Raw genomic sequence first — 19,104 nt, forward strand, 5'->3', positions numbered from 1 at the left:
TTTGTAATCTTGGATATGAATTCATCTTCTTGCAGAATTACATGTCTATCATTTTCATTTATTAATGATAGTGATAGACTTGTATCCTAGTGTATCACTGATAGAAGTCTATCACTAATACACTATGATACAAGTCTATCACTGATAGACACTTTGTCTTCTAGCACTAATACACTATTTTTTGCACATTCTGCAGTAATTTGGAATTATGATTAAACTTCCCATAGTAGTGTTTCATAGTGGACAGTGGGATGATACAAATAGTTACTTGAATTACAAGACTACAGGTGTATTGGTTGATGAGATGATGTCTTTTGAAAATTTTGTGAGTTTGATATTAAGAGAAGTTCTATTTGATGCATCTCCTTCTTCAATACAACTGTCAATCTTATTGGATTATGGTATCACTAATATTCAAACTGTGGTTCAAATTCAAGAAGATAAAGATGTTACTTGGTTTCTAAGTTTAGTTAAAGGGCAAATTACAAGACATCCATTAGTTGCCCATGCTATTGCTCATGTCCCTGATATGGATTTAGAATGGTCTAGTGTTGTTGACAGTGGGATGGATAATTTGTGTTCTTTGCTGCCTTCTTCTTCCATTGATGACGATTTTCAAATTCTTACGGATATTCATGTTAGTAGCTTGTCTTCTACATTCGATTTGAAAGAAAAGGATATGTTTGCTAGCAAGGAATTACTATCAAAGTCATTTTACTACATTGCTATAAAGAACAACTTTGAGTTCAAGACTGTGAGATCAAATTCTAAATCTATTGAGTTTAAGTGCTCCCAAGATAATTGTCCATGGTATGTTCGTGCATCTCGTTACAAGGGTGGGGAATTATGGCGGCTAAGGAAGTATATTGCTAATCACAATTGCTCCATAAATGTTATTCAAACTACTCATAAACAAGCATCTTCATCACTGATTAGTGATTGTATTGGAAAAGACTTTAGTTCTTTTGACCGTTCAACTCCAAATGATATTATGATTCACATGCGTACTAAACTTGGTGTAAATGTTAGCTACTATAAAGCGTGGAGGGCAAAGGAACTTGTTATGAATTCTTTGAATGGTGAAGCAAAAGAATCTTATGCCTTGATTCCAAACTTTTTCATGAAACTAAAAGAAATTAACCCAGGTATGTTTTTATTCTTACAATTTATATATCATCAATCAAGCTTTTAATGATATGGTCTATCACTGACAAGTTCTATCAGTGATAGGCCTTATAGTAAATGAGCATATCATCAGACGACTGGTGTTATGGTGGTTTACTATAGGGTCTATCAGTGATAAACTATATCAGTGACAGACTTATAGTAAAACTGATACAGAGGGACATTTTAATAATATTTTTTATTTCAGGTTCATTCACTGCTTATGAAACTGATACAGAGGGACATTTTAAGTACTGTTTTATGGCTATTGGAGCATGCATTGAAGGATGGAAATATTGTAGGCCCAATATATCAGTTGACGGTACATTTTTGAAATCTAAATATGGTGGAACTCTTTTGACAGCCTCAACAATTGATGGTAATAATCAAATTTCCCATTGGCCTTTAGTATTGTAGATTCTGAAAATGATGCATCCTGGAGATGGTTTTTTGAGAATATAAAGAATAGTTTAAGGGATCGGGAAGATTTAGTTGTAATATCTGATCGACATTTAAGTATCCCAAAAAGTGTTCATAATGTTTTTCCAAATGCTGAATATTGCGTTTGTTTGCAACACCTTCTAAAAAGTTTGAAGTTGATATATAAGGACCCTATAATTGATAAGCTCTTCTTTAGATGTGGAAAAGCATATACAGTTGTTGATTTTGAGACTAATATGAGATGGATGGAGTCTATGTATCCTAGTATACGAGACTATCTTAGTAAGGTTAGTTTTGAAAAGTGGGCTCGAGCATATTGTACAAGGAAAAGATATCAAATGATGACTACAAACATTTCAGAAAGCTTAAATGCAGTTCTAAAAGAATCTAGAGATTTGCTCGTTGCAGCATTACTCGATTCTATTAGACAAATACTTCAAAATTGGTTTTATGATCGAAGAAAAGTTGCATGTTGTATGAGAACTGTTTTAACTAGTTGGGCTGAGGGAGAATTACGAATTCAACATCAAAACTCAAGAAGCTTCACAGTAAGTTTTTGTGTTTCAATGTTTATTTATTTAGTTAAAGGATAATGTAACAAGACCTATCAATGATAGACTCTATCGCTGATAGATTCTTATCAGTGATTGTTTATATCAGCGATAGATTCTATCAGGGATAAACCATATATGTTGACTAAGTTTTTTTTTCTTCAGGTTAATGCTATTAATGATGTTGAATTTCAAGTGATTGATGGAAGAAAACAATTTATTGTACGGTTAGATTGCAAATCATGTACCTGTCGCGTTTGGGATCTTGATGAAATTCCATGTGCCCACGCTCTTGCTGTTCTTCGTGGGCGTAATATGAATACTTACTCTTTTGTTTCCAAGTATTTTTTGTCAAGTACTTTGATTTCAACTTATACTGGATCAGTTCGTCCGGTTGGGAACCATGCCAATTGGAAATCTATTGGGATTGAGAATAACATACTACCTCCAACTTTCAAGCGTCGAGCAGGACGACCGCGAAAACAAAGAATATTATCAATTGGCGAGAAGAAAAGTCATTCAAGATGCAACCATTGTCATCGTGCTGGTCACAATCGTAGAAATTGCAAATTTCCACCATTTTTACAGTGACGTGATATTATGTTTTCTATAATAAACTTTTAGCTTTAGCATATAGAGCATTTATTTTGTGTGTGTAGTAAATACTTTCTATTTGTTTGACTCAAATCGTTCAATAATAATCTACCTTTTTCTCAAGACTATAAAAGTAAAAGTGACTTTATTGTAAAGTCTATCACACATAGTTTCTATCAACAATAGATTTTGTAAAGTAATAATATGAAGTAATCCACTATAAAGTCTATCATAGATAGTTTCTATCAAGGATAGACTTTATTGTGTAGTCATCACCAATGATAGGAACCAATGTACAACTGAAGGAACTAGAAGGGATTTAGTTGATGAAAGGAATGGTTCAATAAATACTAATCTCAATGCAAACAAAGACAGACAAAAAACTTTTTCTTCATTAATATGGTAAAATCAACTAACAGCATATGAAGGTCCAATGTGAACTCTGTCACAAACATCCACAAAACAACTATTGCACTACAATATCTATCTACTAAATATTAAGAGATTTGCAATGTGAAGTCTACCACAAATATCAACAAAACTACTGCACTACAATATCCATCTACTTATAATTGAGAGATTTGCAAATCAAAACTAGGTGCTAGATCCCTTATTCTAGGAGAATATCTTGTTGGTTTTGGAGAATCATTCTTCTTGCCTCTTACATTCTTTTGTTCTTTCACATTCTCCAACACTTTCTTTGATGGTTTAGGTTGTCTCTTCGACCTAGCTTTTTCAATATTCGTCGCTATTTCCATAATTTTCACTTTTGCCTTTTCTTGAACAACCTGAAAATATATAATATTGAATTAGAGTTTATCTACATATATACATTAAGTCTATCATAAAACAACAAAATGTGATTATTATAATACCTTCACTTTGTTTGATGTGTCATGCACCATTTTTGACTTATTTTCACGATGACTATCATCTTCCTCGGTTTCCTCATTATCTTCAATCTTTTGCAGATATTAATATTAGTATTGCAATGAAAAGAATTATAGAAATTGTCAATATCCTATCATTGATAGACTTTTGAATCAGAATTGAAATTTCAGAATAGTCTATCACTAATAGACTTAAATCATAGAAAGAATAGTCTATCATTGATACAATTCTACCACTGATAGACTTTTCACACACAAACATAATAGTCTTGGAAAAAATAAAAGTAAAAGAACTATTAATAATTTTACCTCTTTCTCTTTATCAACATCAGCATCAATCATTTTTAAACTTATTGGTGGAGGAGGATTCTTTTCCAAGGGCTCTTGAGATTGTTTTTCACTTTCACATTTGTGCGAAAGTCTTTGATTTACCACTTCTGTCAGTGAAAGTAACAAACGAACAATCTCCTCTTGTCCCTTCTTCAAGCACTCTAAATCTTCTTTGTGCTGTTTTTTTAAATCTTGAATATCTTCATGTAAAGAAGATATTCTTTCTGCCATATTGCTTTCCTTCATAGCACATGCTTCTTCATCCAATTTATCATTTTCTAATTCCAAAAAATATCTTAAGTACTCAGATTTCATTTCTTCTTCTGATGCAATAATGGGGACCACAGATAGCTAAAAAACAAAATATATAATCAGTGTTAAACAAAAAAGAAACTATCACTGATATGGATCTATAACTGATAAGGATCTATCACTGATATGGATCTATCACTGATAAGGATCTATCATTGATAAGGATCTATCACTGATATGGATCTATCACTTAGTAACAACAAATTTAGAAAATACTAGAAACGAAAACAAATGAAACTTACATTTTTTTCCAGAAAGATGTTATCTTCAAGATCTTGCCAATCGAGTTGTTCACTGGATTCCCAATTTAATATTCTTGGACACCCTTTCCCTATTCTTGTCACATACCCACTAGCAAGTTGAGGAAGTATTTCGTATGCCCAGTAAGCTAGAACCATAGGGAAGCCTTGTAGAAAGGCACACGCTTTAGATTCTGTTTCTAAGTTCTTAGACTTTCTTTTGGATTTCACCGCATTTTGAATGAATTGCTTTGTAAGACTGAAGCACAACCTTCCCCAAGGATAATTCCTAAACTTCTCTTTATCATCCAACATCTTTACATGTTTTAAATCCAACATATTGTGATTTTGTTTAGGAATTAAAACATTGTACAAGAAATAAATGTTGGCTAATTTTACTAGCTCTTCTTCATCGGTGCAGGATTTACAGTGATAGTTAAAAGCAGTCTTCAATTCTTGTCTACTAATGGAAGTGTTATTTCTAAAAAACAATTGTTTAACCATAGACTCATTTTCTTCCGTTGCATCTAAAACATCTTCTATAGGATATTCACCACAATTTAATCCTGTAATCAAACAAAAATCTCGCAGTCCAAACTCCACAATGTTACCTTCGATGTTGAAAAGAAGAACATTGTTGTCCGTTGAGACACATTGTCTTCTAATCAAGTGTTCTAATAGTTGTAAAGGTATTTTTGTCATTTTTAAATTTAACAAGTGCCCAAATGGTCCTTCTTTAAACAAGTCTAGACAACTAGGTGATAAACTTTCGATAATATGGTCAGAAGTTTGTAGATTACAGTACACGGTGATTCTTAAGGTTGACTTCCACATTTCTTTGGGAATAATTAATTGTTTTCCCTATTTAGAGCAAAATAATTGTTACAAATATGCAACATACTAACTTAGAAACAAAACAATATATATATAATGGAATACCTTCTCTTTTTTTATCTTCTTTTTGCTTGATGAAGCTTCATGTGTTGAGACTCTTTTTGCACATTTTTCATTTGGTTCGCTTTCCATAATATCTTTTTTCTTATCCATCTATTAAAATTACAACAAACACATCAACCCAATGAACTAAACATCCCTCAAACATATCAGTGATACAAACATATAATAACAATCCAACATAAACAAAGTAAAACATCTTTCAAGCTGATAGAAACATATCACTGATAGAACATAAACAACATCACATAAAAATATACACTAACACACAAACCTATACACTAAACTAAAAATATACATTAAACTAAATTATCACTGATAGACCCTAACCTATACACTAACACACAAACCTAAAACAGATCAGCATGTTATACATTCCATCATAAACCAGTTAAACATCCTCCAAATTCATTAATCAGTGATAGAAACTTATCACTGACAGACCCTAAGCAACATAACACACAAAATCTAAATTAGACTAGAGCTTTTACTAATTTCCCAAGTCAAACAGGCTAAACATCTTCGAAGACTATCAGGGATTGAAACATATCAACGATAGACCCTAGGCAACAACAATGCCCGTTAAATGGTTATCTACTAACATCCCAATGCAAACAAACTAAATATCCCTCAAGACTATCAGTGATACAAATATATCACCGATAGACCCTAACCCTATACACTAACACACAAACCTAAAACAGATCTGCATGTTAAACATTTCAACATAAACAAGTTAAACCCTAAATCAGTGATAGAAACACATCATTGATAGACACAAACTGAAAAACATAGCGTAGAATGTAGTGCGGTGGAATGAAAACAAAATAGAAGAAAATAGTACCTGCAGCGTGGCGGAAGGAAAATAAAATAGAAGAAAGTAGTAGGGCAGAACGGCACCGGCACCGGAAAACCAAATGGAAGTAGGAAGAAAGTGGAAGAAAATAGAAAGAGGAGGAAAGTACCGGCACCGAAAAACCAAATGGGAGTAGGAAGAAAGTGGAAGAAAATAGGAAGAGGATGAAACGGACTCCACAACGTGCTTGAAATCGTCTGCACTTTCCCACTCGCGAAGAATCTGCTTGAAACGCGAAGAAAGTGGAAGAAAATATATGTAGGGGTAATTTTGTCTTTTTTATTAAAAATTGCCATATTTGCAATTTTTTATAATTTTTGCTATATCCTTAATATATTTTGGGTCAAATGCTATATACCCACTAGCCCCTTATATTTATAAATAAGTTGGCTCATTTTTTTATATTTAAAATCAGTACTAATAAATCATCCATCTAAATTTAAGTGGTACCTATAAATGGTTTGGTTTGGTTTGGTTGATTTTTTTGATTTTTTAATAAAAAAGTCCAATTAGACAGTTTTTTTTCTTTTTCTTCCTTCAAATACAAACCAATATTTCAATTTTGCAGAAAAAGAGAAAACCGATCCTAATTATTGGATTGGCTCGGTTTTTTATTTTTAGGGTTTCTTCTGCAATCCTAACCTATTAAGACTTAAGTATCCATGTATGTGAGGAAGGATTGGAGGGTGTTAATGGTCAAGATTTTGTACTCCTATATCTCACCAAAACTCCAATACATATGGCACTTGGCATCTACCTTCTTCCTGTTCAAGAATAGAATCTTTTACACCTTTCCCTATGTGAGAAAGAGGTGAGAGTCATATTTCAAAAAGAAAAAGGTAAGTGGAAGTTGATGTGATTTTAGACACTTCATATAAGATTATTTTAACAACCATCAAATCAAAACAACTATATAACTAATTACCCTAACGTATAATTGACTTGTATATCTGAAACAAAGAACACAGTGGATGAGATGGTGGTGTTTGTCAAGCTTTTAGCAAGCTTTCCTTTTGTTATCGTAATCGCTCTTATAATTTCGTTGCACGTTCTGTCGTGAATTTTGCTCAGAATCTCTTTTTATCTCTAGAGTATTTTCTATGAGAAGGAAGGTGGTGATGCATGCTGGGATATGTTCTCTATGAGAACTTGTCTTATAGTTAATTAGTTTTTGATTTAATGACAACTTTATTTTGCAAAAAAAGAAAAATGTTTATCATGTGGCCCAACAACAATATTAAACCCTCTTGAGGCAAAGAAGAGAGGATAGAAAATTTTGTTTTCAATTCAAAAGAAGACCTAGAAGAAGATGCCAAAGCTCTTTCAAATGCATAATAGACACAAAGCATACCCTTATTGCAAATTTATCATACTATCAATAGTAGTTTATCATTTCTTAGGCATCGGTCTTTCTTCTCTGACAATGGACAAGCAGCCACCAAACTGAAAAGACCTGGCTTTCCAGTTCCATCCTTTCTCCTATTAGATGCCCCCACCACAATTTCAAAAAGTAAAAATAACCTTATGTTTGTGCATGAATATTTAATTTAACTTCTTGTCATGTCAACAACCTGACTCTGTTATCAACTTTGTCTTACTTTTTACCATATAGAAATGACTGATGGAATAAATGAGCTCGGTTTCTTACACACCAACCAACAGCTTTTCAAGTGAAACAAATTTAAAAGTTCAAAAAAAAAAAAAAAAAAAACACTACAACAACAAACAAGAACACAAAACAACTTCAACAACAAAAGCACAAAAGGAAAGCAAAAGATTTTTGTCCCAACTTGGATGATTACTTCTAGTAGTAGTTGAGCTGTTATCATCTTCCCATTGGTTCCAAGCTGGTTGTATTTTCTTATAATCTTCTTCACTCTCATTTTTTGTTCCTCCATTGCTATTCAAACAATATGGTGTTTCATCATCAGAATCAACTGACATATTATTGTTCCAACACACCCCATAATTCCCTCTTAAATCTAATCTTTTCCCAAGTTTTCTCACGAACCCATTTGTGAAATAAACCTCTCCACTTAATTGATTGTGGCTTAAGTTCAACAAATCCAAGTTGGGGAGTTTCCCCAATTCTTTTGGAATTCCCCCACTTAGATTGTTGTGGGATAAAGACAGAGCAGTGAGGGTTTTCAAAGAAGATAGTGACATAGGTATTGAACCTTCAATTCTACATTCTGATAAGCTTATTGATTTGAGCTTCTCAAGACTTCCTATAAACAATGGCACCAAAGAATTCAAAGGATTGTGATCTAATATCAAATATTCCAAATTCTTCAACCCTTCAAATGATTTAGGGATGGGCCCATTTATGAAGTTGTGGCTCAAATCAAGCAATACTAACCTCTTCAACGTCCCCAAATTTAAGGGTATCTTCCCTCGAAGTTGATTTGAGCTCAGATCAATCTTTTGGAGGAGTTGTAATTGTCCTAAAGAAGAAGTTAACTCACCTTCAAGTGCATTCCAACTGAGGTCCAAAATGCTCAAACTTTTCAACCCACCAATGGATTGAGGAACTTCACCACTTAACTTGTTGTAACTGAGATCAAGCTGTTCCAAACACACCAACCCACCAATGGATAGTGGAATCACCCCATTTAAACTGTTTTGAGAGAGACTTAAAACTCTTAAACTTGCTGCATTCCCTAAACTTGAAGGGATTTCCCCTGAAAGAGAAGGGTTGGATTGAAGAGACAAATGCTCTAAATAGAGCAAGGAATCAAACAGAGCAGGAAACAGAGCAACTGATGAAGATGTAAAACAGTTGAAGATTGAAAGTGATTTCAAATAAGGAAGCTTAAGCAAGGAATCGGATAAATTAGCAGATATTTTGCAAGGTGGGTCTAGAATATCAGGGCCAATATGAATCTTAGTGACATGAAAGAAAGGAGGGGATGGACCAATTTCACATTTAACTCCAGGCCATGGAGTGTCAGAACAAGGAAAAGGGTGGGCTTTAGGCCAATCATGGTCATTTAAGAGAGAACCCATAACTTCAAACAGCCCCAAAAGCTCTTGCTGTTCCATTTCTTGAGTTGCAATGGTGTTTGAAGAAATGAGGAGTAATGTGAAGAGGAAAAAAGAGAGGGAAGCCATGGGAGGAATGAGGAAGATGGAATAAGAAGAACAATTGGGAATTGGGTATTTGTGGGGAAAGGAAGAGGAAGAAGGTGTGTCAGTGAGGGAAAGGGAAATGTCAGATTGGGAAAGTGGAAGTGAAAAGAGAGAAGAGAAAAGAGTTACTAATAGAGGAAACATTTGGGAAAAATGGCTTTTTTTTTTTTTTTTTCAAAAAGAGAAAAATGGTGGAGTGTGTAAAAGGATGGGACTTGGGCTTCATTTTTCAGAAGCTGTATTGAAGCAGACAGAACAATGATGCCTAGGCAGCAGCACATAACAGAACAGACCTAAAATCTCTCTCTCAATCTCTCTCTAGACCTTTGGAAAACTAGGTTCTTTGTTAGTGGAAAAATAGTCTTTTATTTTTTATTTTTCAGAAATGAATTATGATTTCTAAAGATTCGAACTAGCTGGAGGTTGTGGCTTGATTAATCGGACTTGTAACTTGTTACCTGAACTTTTATGTTGGAAGAGATTGAGGCAAAATTTGACTCCTAAAGCGAAGAGTGAGGTCTTTCTCTAATTGTGATAGTCTGTGTAATGGTGTTACTAATTGTCTCGCTTGATTTTGTGTATCCTTTTAAGGGTAATTCTTCTTCTTGCTTGATTGTTGTTGTTGGTTGAGTTTTATGCTTGTCCTGTTGGGTTTTTTTGGTTGTGGTTGAGGATGTTTTTATGAATTTGATTTGGTTATGGTTGATATTTTTCTTTTTTAAAAAAAGAAAAGAAACTAATTATAATTACCATGAAAGTTAAAGTAGTTATATGAACATGAAACTTGGAAAGGTCCTAAATAAACCCAAAAACTACCATATGTTAAGAGAAAAAAGGAAACAAGGTTTATGAAATTCTTCATTTCATATATTAAGGCAAAGTATTTAAACATGGTTTACAAATTAGCTCCAAAAGGATTATTAAAAAAAATACATAAAAAAAAAGTGCACCTTTTGATGGTCTATCTAGTTGTCAAATCACAATTAAATTGTAAGAAATATTTATTTTCACTTTTTGGTTTAAAAATATTTAAAATTTTTTGTATTGTGTGCTTATAATGATGGTTGTAAAAGGATGAGTGTAGTAAAAAATGAACTCAAGTACTACTCAAAGACAATATTACCATTATCATTCATGTGAACAATGTGCATATTCTTTTTGGTAACTTATTTACTAGAAAATGCTTCGAAATAAAATTTGGTCGGCTTGATTAGTATTAAAAATGAATTTCAAATCCCAAATTTTTATAATTAATATTATAAATATAAAAGAAAAGTGCAAGTATTGAATGAGATTTGAGGATAGAAAGAAGTATATGTTTTAATGTTGAGGCATATTCACGTTGGAAACATCTAAAATATTATTTTAAGTTAACAAAAAGTGAGAAATTGATTGATCGAAGATGATGCCTTAGCTATTTGAGTTACATTAGATATTATTCAAGCTAGAATGTTATATTTGATAGATTGCTTATATATTATTATTAGTTTAAGAAGTATTTCAAGCGTATTGAGAAAATTTTGGAATAGAGAGATGAATATGCTTTAATTCTCGATGAGAAACATGCGAGAGAAAATAATATATGTTGAATGAAAAAATTTTGGACCAACCAAATTTGGTCGTGTCATTCGATAAAAAGCTCAGCTTATTAAATTTAAGGCTAACTAAGAATTATTGTTGTGTCCCTAAATTAAATTTTGAAGATAAATAAATGACAAACTAAAATTTGTCACGTGTTTCTTTTTTGGCCTTGTGATCACAATGCTATTTATCAATTTCAATGATGATTAACTCTAAACCATAATTGATAAATTTGGCTAGATATCTAATTAAATCATAAACTAGATTTGGTCCAGTTAATTAAAGTTGTCGCTACGTACAAATTTACAATGCGAAGTGGCCAACATTGTTCTAAAGAGGAAGAAAATAGAGTCGTCCCTCAGATCTTGGTTTTGAGGGTGTAACTAAAAACCCAAAAGTATGCTAAAATGGTCTACAAAGAATTTGGGATCTTTTGTTTATGGGAAAGATTATTAGTATTCTACCATACTTGTTCAAAAATCGAAGTGTATTTTACTCCTGTTAATTTTTTTTTTAGAAAAAAGACCTTAAAAAGATGATCTTTATGTTGATTTTTAAATGTCTCATATTTTATTGATCATATTAAATAAATAATGAACAATAACTATGCGCGGTCTAATGATTATATTAAAAAAAATATTTAAAATTAATTAAATTAATTACCACAATATCAAGGAAGCGGCCTTTTGAGACATTAATTTTCGTCGTAAATAGAAGTAAGTTAATGTCTATTATTAATAGAAGTAAAAGAATTATATTAACTTATAAATATTAGGTTCATTTCCTGCTTTCGATTAATGAGTCTTATTCAATATTTACTAGGTCAAGGCTAAGTCGCATATTTCATTGCGCCGGAGGACCACAGGTGCAAATTATCTTTCTGGCTCTAGAGGACCGTCGTCTGTTTTTAATTCATTTGTCTATATTTAAGAATGTTTCTTAAATAAATAGATTTTTATTAATAAAAAAATTAAAAAAAATATGTAAAAGGATAAGAAATTTTATTTTTAAAAATATTATTTGCAAGAAAAGCATTTTGAAATCAAATGTTGGCCTTCCAAGATTTTGAGTTTATACCTTACAAATCTCAAATAAAGATAATCCTAAAGTTTAGAGAGTAATTCTTCTTTAAAATGCAAGAATAAGATGTTTTATTAACTCAAAAGTAAATGCATAAACAATTATTAACGAACAACTTAAAAGCAAAAATGAACATTTCACCAAAAACAGAAGAAAAAACAAGAAACATTCAAGAATGTTATATCAAAATGAATTGCATGGTCACAAATGTTTCAAATATATATAATGATTATGGTTACAATTGTCACAAAGTAAATATGTAAAAATAAAAGATATGTATTATCAATAAATATACACATAAAAATAAATTTAATAAACAAAATGAGGTTTATCAGAAAAGAGGCCACACCATGATTTTGCCTCTTGTCAACGAACAAGTCAAACTCAACTTTGTTGTTTAAGAAACATAAAGTTGCAATGAAGCTTCAATACCATGAGAAGAAAAAAAAAAACACAACAAATTTTGAAAAGAATGAAACATAAAGAGATGAATAAAAGTCTATGAAAACTCTAGTTTCTTAATTATGATACAACTTCCTCACAAACTCTAATTCAATACTCATGTTTTTCCCAAAATACAAAGTTTATATTTGGAGAAAAATGTTTTTCGAAAAGACATTTCTATTATCACTTTTGATCAATATGTTTGGCAATTCTTTCTCAAAAATATTTTTATATTCAAGTTTGCTTAGATTATTAAATGCTAATAAATTTATTTCAAATTAAATATCGATAGAATAACTAATAATAGTTAAAAATAATGGTCGTTGAAAGTTGGTGTAGGTGATCCTTGATGAAAGGTTTATTAAAGTTGGTCACTCAAAGTGGTGTTCAGATGTGACCGCAGTTGATTGTCATCATATATTGTGTGGCCACCAGAATTAGGCATCAATGATAGTGACCAAAGTTGGCCTCAGCATGAGTAGTGAATAATGAAGAATGGACGTTGGTATGATACATACATTATACACATACATACATATACATACGTACATTATATACATGCATAAACATACATACATTATATACATACATACATTTATTTAAATACATAGATATATATACATACATACATAACTCAGAAAACAACACACCTTCCTATCCCCAAAATTTCAATACAAAATTAAGCATAACCAACAACTCATTGAACTTCATCAACAAACTTTTACATGTCAACCCAAGGATTTTATGTTCTACAAAAAAAAAAAAAAAAAAAAAAAAAATTGATGAGTGCTATTGTGATTTTCTCAATTTTAAATAATATAGATGAGTCATCCTACATATAAGAATAAGATATAAGGATATTAGCAATTGTTTAAAGCATCATATTTCAAAAAATTACCACTTATTTGTTTTTTAAGATAAAGTTTACCTATATAGAATTGAATCATATCTCAAATCCTTTTACAAAACACAACTTCATTTCAATATATACATATATATTAAATAATAATTTCTAAGCATATATATAAACTACTATGAATCCTCTATACATGACAAAAGTCTTGGTAAAGAAAGTCATCTATATACTCATTAAAATAATTAACCATAGTTTAATTTTATGGGTTATATATTTCGTAACGATCTAAAATAAGCATAGAAAATTTATATGGAACTATATTTTTGGAGTGTTCCACTAGTTAACTTCAAATTACTACCACTAATTAAGCTATGCATGAACATGCATGTATTTGATTAAATTAACCTTGTATTTCAAATCAACCACCAACCACATAAATTAGAAAAAAAACAAAGCACAACAATTAAAATTTGCCACCTTTTGGGTTCCAATGCTTCACCAATTTGAGTATCATATTGGTAAAAGCAAACTAAACACTTAAAGACAAAAACTTCTTTTCCCCTAAATATCCCAATCACATATTGGACTAATCATACTAATATATGACAATTGCAAAAACAAAAATAATTATTATTTCAATTATTTTGCTTTATCTTAATTTATAAGTACTTCATTTTGGTTTTTTAAATTTTTAAATATATTTTTTATTCTTTGAATATATATATATATATATATATATATATAAGTTAAAATATTATAATTATCTTTTTATTATGAACAATATAGTTGAAAATTGAAAAATTAAAATTACTTTTTAAAAAAGAAACGCTCCAAAGTAATGATCATTAAAAAACGAATATGGTAAGACTTATGAATATCTTATGTCTCAACTTTGTAATAATGCATGTTCATGAGTTGAAGTTGAAGAGGTAAGTTGGGTAAGTAGAATCAATTATTATTAGAATTAGTAGGTTAATAAAATCTATAATAATTATTTTAATATAATGCATAACTTTAACTTTAAAAGGTTTAAAATATTCCACACGTCTTTCGAAAAGAAATTGTATTTGGACAAAGAAAAGGGGAAAAAGAAGTTACCAATGGAGACAAATGTTGTGTCTCTATCTAAAATGTTCTACACGTGGCAGACAGCAAGTTAATTTGGGTCCCACAAAAGCGGCTGATGATATTATGATTAACCAATCATCATTTTACATTTAACCTGAATCGCCCACGTGTAAAACTAATATATATATTGTAATAACCCAAAAACTTGAGCTGGTAGATAGAGAGAGAGAGAGAGAAATACATTATACATACATTACATTATCGATTAAATTTCATTATTGTTTAGCAAATTTGACTTCTTTCCCACTTTCTTTTCTTTTCTTTTCTTTTTATATATATATTTTTAGGAAAGTAATGTATTTATTTCTTTTGATTTTTTTGTTAAGATCTTGAATATATATACAAATCAAGAAAAAAATAGAAACAATAATTTTGGTTTCCTCTTTGATCTCTGTTGTCCGTTTTCAATTTTTCAACATCAACCAAATTTAACTTATTAGTTTTAGTGGACAATTTGATTTTATTGATCACATTGTAATCTTTGTGGTATGCATGTAAGTGCTTTTTTAAAAGAAATAAATGAATAGAGAGAAAGTAGGAAAAAAGAAGATGAGACTTGAAAGATGATATTGCTATTTATTACATGAATATTTTATGAAATACACAAGTCGTAAATTTTAGTTGTGGTTGAAGATACAATCGCATATGGTAGGTTAAAATGAGCAAGTTTAAAATCTTGAAAAACACCGTCCTTCGTATATTTATAAATTTTCAAGTGATTATAGACTACCTCTTAAATGTTAATCCAAACAAATTCCATTCATTTAATTAGGAACAAAATATCAAAATCCTTTTAGTATTGTTTAAAAATGTCGTTTGATTTTTTTTAATATATGCATACATAAGGGGTCTTTTCAAATAAAATATTTACACTATATAGAACAATTTCGAAAACAGAAAAATGTAACCCTACAATGAAAAATACCAAAAATACTCCGTCAACCATGCATCAACAACGTGCGTAATATATTTGGTACACGATCGTTTAGATTTGACTAAACAAAATTTTTCAAGATTCTTTTGGTACACGGTCATTTATTTTTTCAAGATTTTTTTGTACATGATCATTTAAAATTGTCTACACAATGTAAAAAAAAAAAGAAAAAATAAGAGGAAAAGAAGAAAGACGATAGAAAGAAATCGCAGCAAAAATAAAAGAAGAGGAAAAAAAGAAAGACGATAGAAAGAAATCGCAGCGGAAAAAAAGAAGAGTAGAAGAAAAATGATAGAAAAAATTAAACTGAAGAGAAGAAGAAAAACGAAAGAATAAACCTAAAATATTTAAAAAATGACTAATTTCATGATCGAATTTATTACCTGAATCGTAAATATTTTAGTGGTTTGTTATATTTATGAAAATTTCTTTCTAAATAATTTATAAAATGAAGAAAAACGTAATTTTTTTTTTCTTTGGCATGAGTCCAAATATATAGTTGATTGTTACTACTAATAATCCAAATAGAATGCAATGTATTATTTTGAAATTGATAAAGAAAATAAAATATGAAAAAGGTAATAAAAGAAATGAATAAATATATATAACAAAAACAAAACTAGAAAGAACCAATTATTAATTGTTATAGACAAAAGTTGAAGCATCGAATTCGACGTTAGATCTTTTAAATAATTTTAGAATTTCAAATTAAGTTTTTTTCTTTCTCTTAATTTTGTGGGTTCAAACAAATATAAGAATGGAAATGCGACTTATGAATTTTCATATATCAAACAGAATTCCCCACTCATTACATTAAAAGACTATTCCCATTTACTTGTCATTTTGTGATGAGCTGTCATTATCTCTATTGTGTTTCAACACACATAATTAATTATAATAAAATAAAATCACTCACAACTATATACATATCCAATTTGTATATATCTAGATCACAGCGTTTTATTGATAAACATTAGTTGGAGCTAATAACCAAAATATCACAAAGTTAATTAAAATCTCTTTGCCTCCTACCTGTCTCTACTTACCTATGATAAAACCATATTTTATTATTATTGTATAATATATTCAAAATGGAGTCATCCTTCTTTTCTTTAATTATATTCACAATCGTAGGTACAAAATCTAACTTTTTTTCAAATAATTGTTAGACGACTACTTCACAATCTTTATGATATATAGAGAAATTCTTCTTAATCAATCTGGTATACATTATCGAAGTTTATAAAGCATATATGAGTATTTGTTTAAATAATAAAAAACAAAATCTAATCTAATAATGGTGAGATACGAAATATGAGCTATTCCTTCTCATTAATTGTTAATTACGGTATGAGATATAGAACCACGTGTATTTATGTAATATGTTATCAACCTTATGAATCAAGAAATTTAAAAGCAAATGGATCTTTACTTCTAATATACCTCATGTGTCTAAAGATTGTCTATGTGCATAGCTCAGTTTTCACTTGATCATCAAATTGATGTTCATTCTCTTTTCATTGAAAGATGCAATATCTTTTTTCATCAAGTTGACATTCATATAGAAGAATCATTCTTTGCAAGAAAAAAAAAAATATCTTCTAGATTTGTCTTGTATGTCTTGAAGAATGATAAACTCAAAGAGGTGCTATCTTAAACGGTTGGTATGTTAAGAGACCTCAATATATTTATAAAGTAGATAAATATAGATATTATTAACTTTTTTTGCAATCAATTGATTTTAAGATAAAACCTTATGTATATCCAATAATAACTTTAATACAAATATAAATTATATATCATATATATAGATACCAAGGCATATTATTGTTATTTCAATCACCTCAAATAATTTTAGGACTACAAAGTAACCAACATTGGTGATAATGAATTAGAAGGCTAAGATAGTAATTTGAGGTCATTCAATAATTAGACACATATCTCAACAAAACCTTATAAAAAAGACCTAATCATGCAATGATCCTTTGAAACTCACATCAAACTACTTACTTATAAAAGGGAAAATTCTCTTGGAATCTCTCTCTCAAACCCCAACCACTCAATCTCTTAATCTCCCAAATCAAAAACCCCTGTTTTCTCTTCTTCTCCTTCTTCTTCTTCTTCTTCTTCTCCTCCTTTCTTCAATCCAAAATGTCATCTAATTCAATTTCACCTCAAAATCTAGTTGTAGTAGAAAATAATAATTCATTTCTTCCCTATGACAAACCCAAACCACAACCTTATAATAAGTATACAAATGATTACTTGTTAGCCTTCTTCTCTTCCCTATTATTCCTTCTCTCCATTTTCTTTATTTTCATTTCCATCTTCAAAAACCTCTCTTTTTCAGCTCTCCTCAACAGCACTATTTTTTGGTTCTTCATTTCCAACACTCTCATCTTCATAATTGCTGTTGATTATGGTCTTTTCTCTCTCTCCCAACACAAAAGTTTCCACCTTTATGAAGATTATTACTCACCACCGAACCCAAAGTTAACTCATTTCCAACTTCAAACCTCTTCGTTAGTAGTATTTGATGAAAAGAAAGAAACCCCAGATGAGAAATTGGAAATTGTGGTTCAAAGTCCACGACTCGACTCTCCATCAAAGAAGACGACGACACCGGTGAGAACTTACCGGCGGAGGAAGTCGGATAAACCAAAAAGAATTGTTTCAATGGAGATCAGCAAGAAAATGATGGGGAAGAGATCAGAAAGTGAAAAGTATGAAGGACAGGAAATAGAAGATCAAAGTGAATTTGCAAAGATGACGGATGAAGAATTGAATAGAAGAGTGGAGGAGTTTATTCAAAGATTTAATAGACAAATGAGACTTCAAACTAAATTCAACTGAATTAATAAATAAAGTCTGTATAGAATGGCCACGAGGGTTTAATTTTATAATAATAATAATAATAATAACAACAATGAGTCGAAAAGTTTTGTTGTTTGTGGCCGACCTATTTTGTTTCTTGTTTTGTTTGTGTCTTGTAAATTATTGGCTATTTTGAGACTTCCTAGAGATCTGTTCTGTCCTTTTTATTTTCCATTTTCTTTTCCTAAAAGTTAAGAAGCTTTTGACTTTCTACCCCCCCCCCCCCCCCCCCCTTTTTTTGTTAAATTTGTTGCTTTCTTGTGTTAAATTAAAAATTAAATATCCTCATTATTGTGTCTTCAGCTTCCAAGCTAAAATAAAGACAGTTAAGAACAAGTGAAAAATTATGCAAATTCTTTTAGAAATAAAAATCTAACGAGTTTTGAAATAATAATTAATGTCTTGTTCTCTATATTATGTTCATATTGACATTGACCGATCTATATATCTAGGTGTGGATGACTTTAATTAAAAGTTAAATATACCTATTTTTGTTTAAAATTTGTTAAACACAAACATGAAAATCTCTAACTAATTAAATTGATTAGTAGATGGTGTACCATGACCTCATCATCATAAAGAGCATTGAGGTTAACGTAAAGACAAGATTATAACTTGATAAAGGTACAAGCAAAACAAGATCATTTGAGCGTGACAATTGATCTTTTTAAAGAATTACAAATATATAGAAAAATTTATTAATACTAAATGTTATCATTGATAGGATATAGTTTATCATTGATAGAC

General features: G+C 30.4%; 2 protein-coding genes across 2 annotated transcripts; one reads left to right on the top strand and one right to left on the bottom strand.

Moving 5' to 3' along the window:
• The first annotated feature begins 208 nt into the window (after window positions 1-208).
• LOC127144182 (uncharacterized) lies at window positions 209-2,747 on the top strand. Its single transcript, XM_051079754.1, has 4 exons — window positions 209-1,145; window positions 1,373-1,543; window positions 2,014-2,153; window positions 2,322-2,747. Exons 1-4 carry the CDS (start codon window positions 209-211, stop codon window positions 2,745-2,747), a joined length of 1,674 nt encoding a protein of 557 aa, XP_050935711.1.
• Window positions 2,748-8,044: 5,297 nt separating this feature from the next.
• LOC103489444 (receptor like protein 29-like) lies at window positions 8,045-9,442 on the bottom strand. The gene has a single exon (XM_008448619.3). It carries the CDS (start codon window positions 9,440-9,442, stop codon window positions 8,045-8,047), a length of 1,398 nt encoding a protein of 465 aa, XP_008446841.2.
• Window positions 9,443-19,104: the final 9,662 nt, after the last annotated feature.

Source organism: Cucumis melo, chromosome 12 (genome assembly GCF_025177605.1).
Source record: "Cucumis melo cultivar AY chromosome 12, USDA_Cmelo_AY_1.0, whole genome shotgun sequence".
NCBI classification, from domain to species: domain Eukaryota; kingdom Viridiplantae; phylum Streptophyta; class Magnoliopsida; order Cucurbitales; family Cucurbitaceae; genus Cucumis; species Cucumis melo.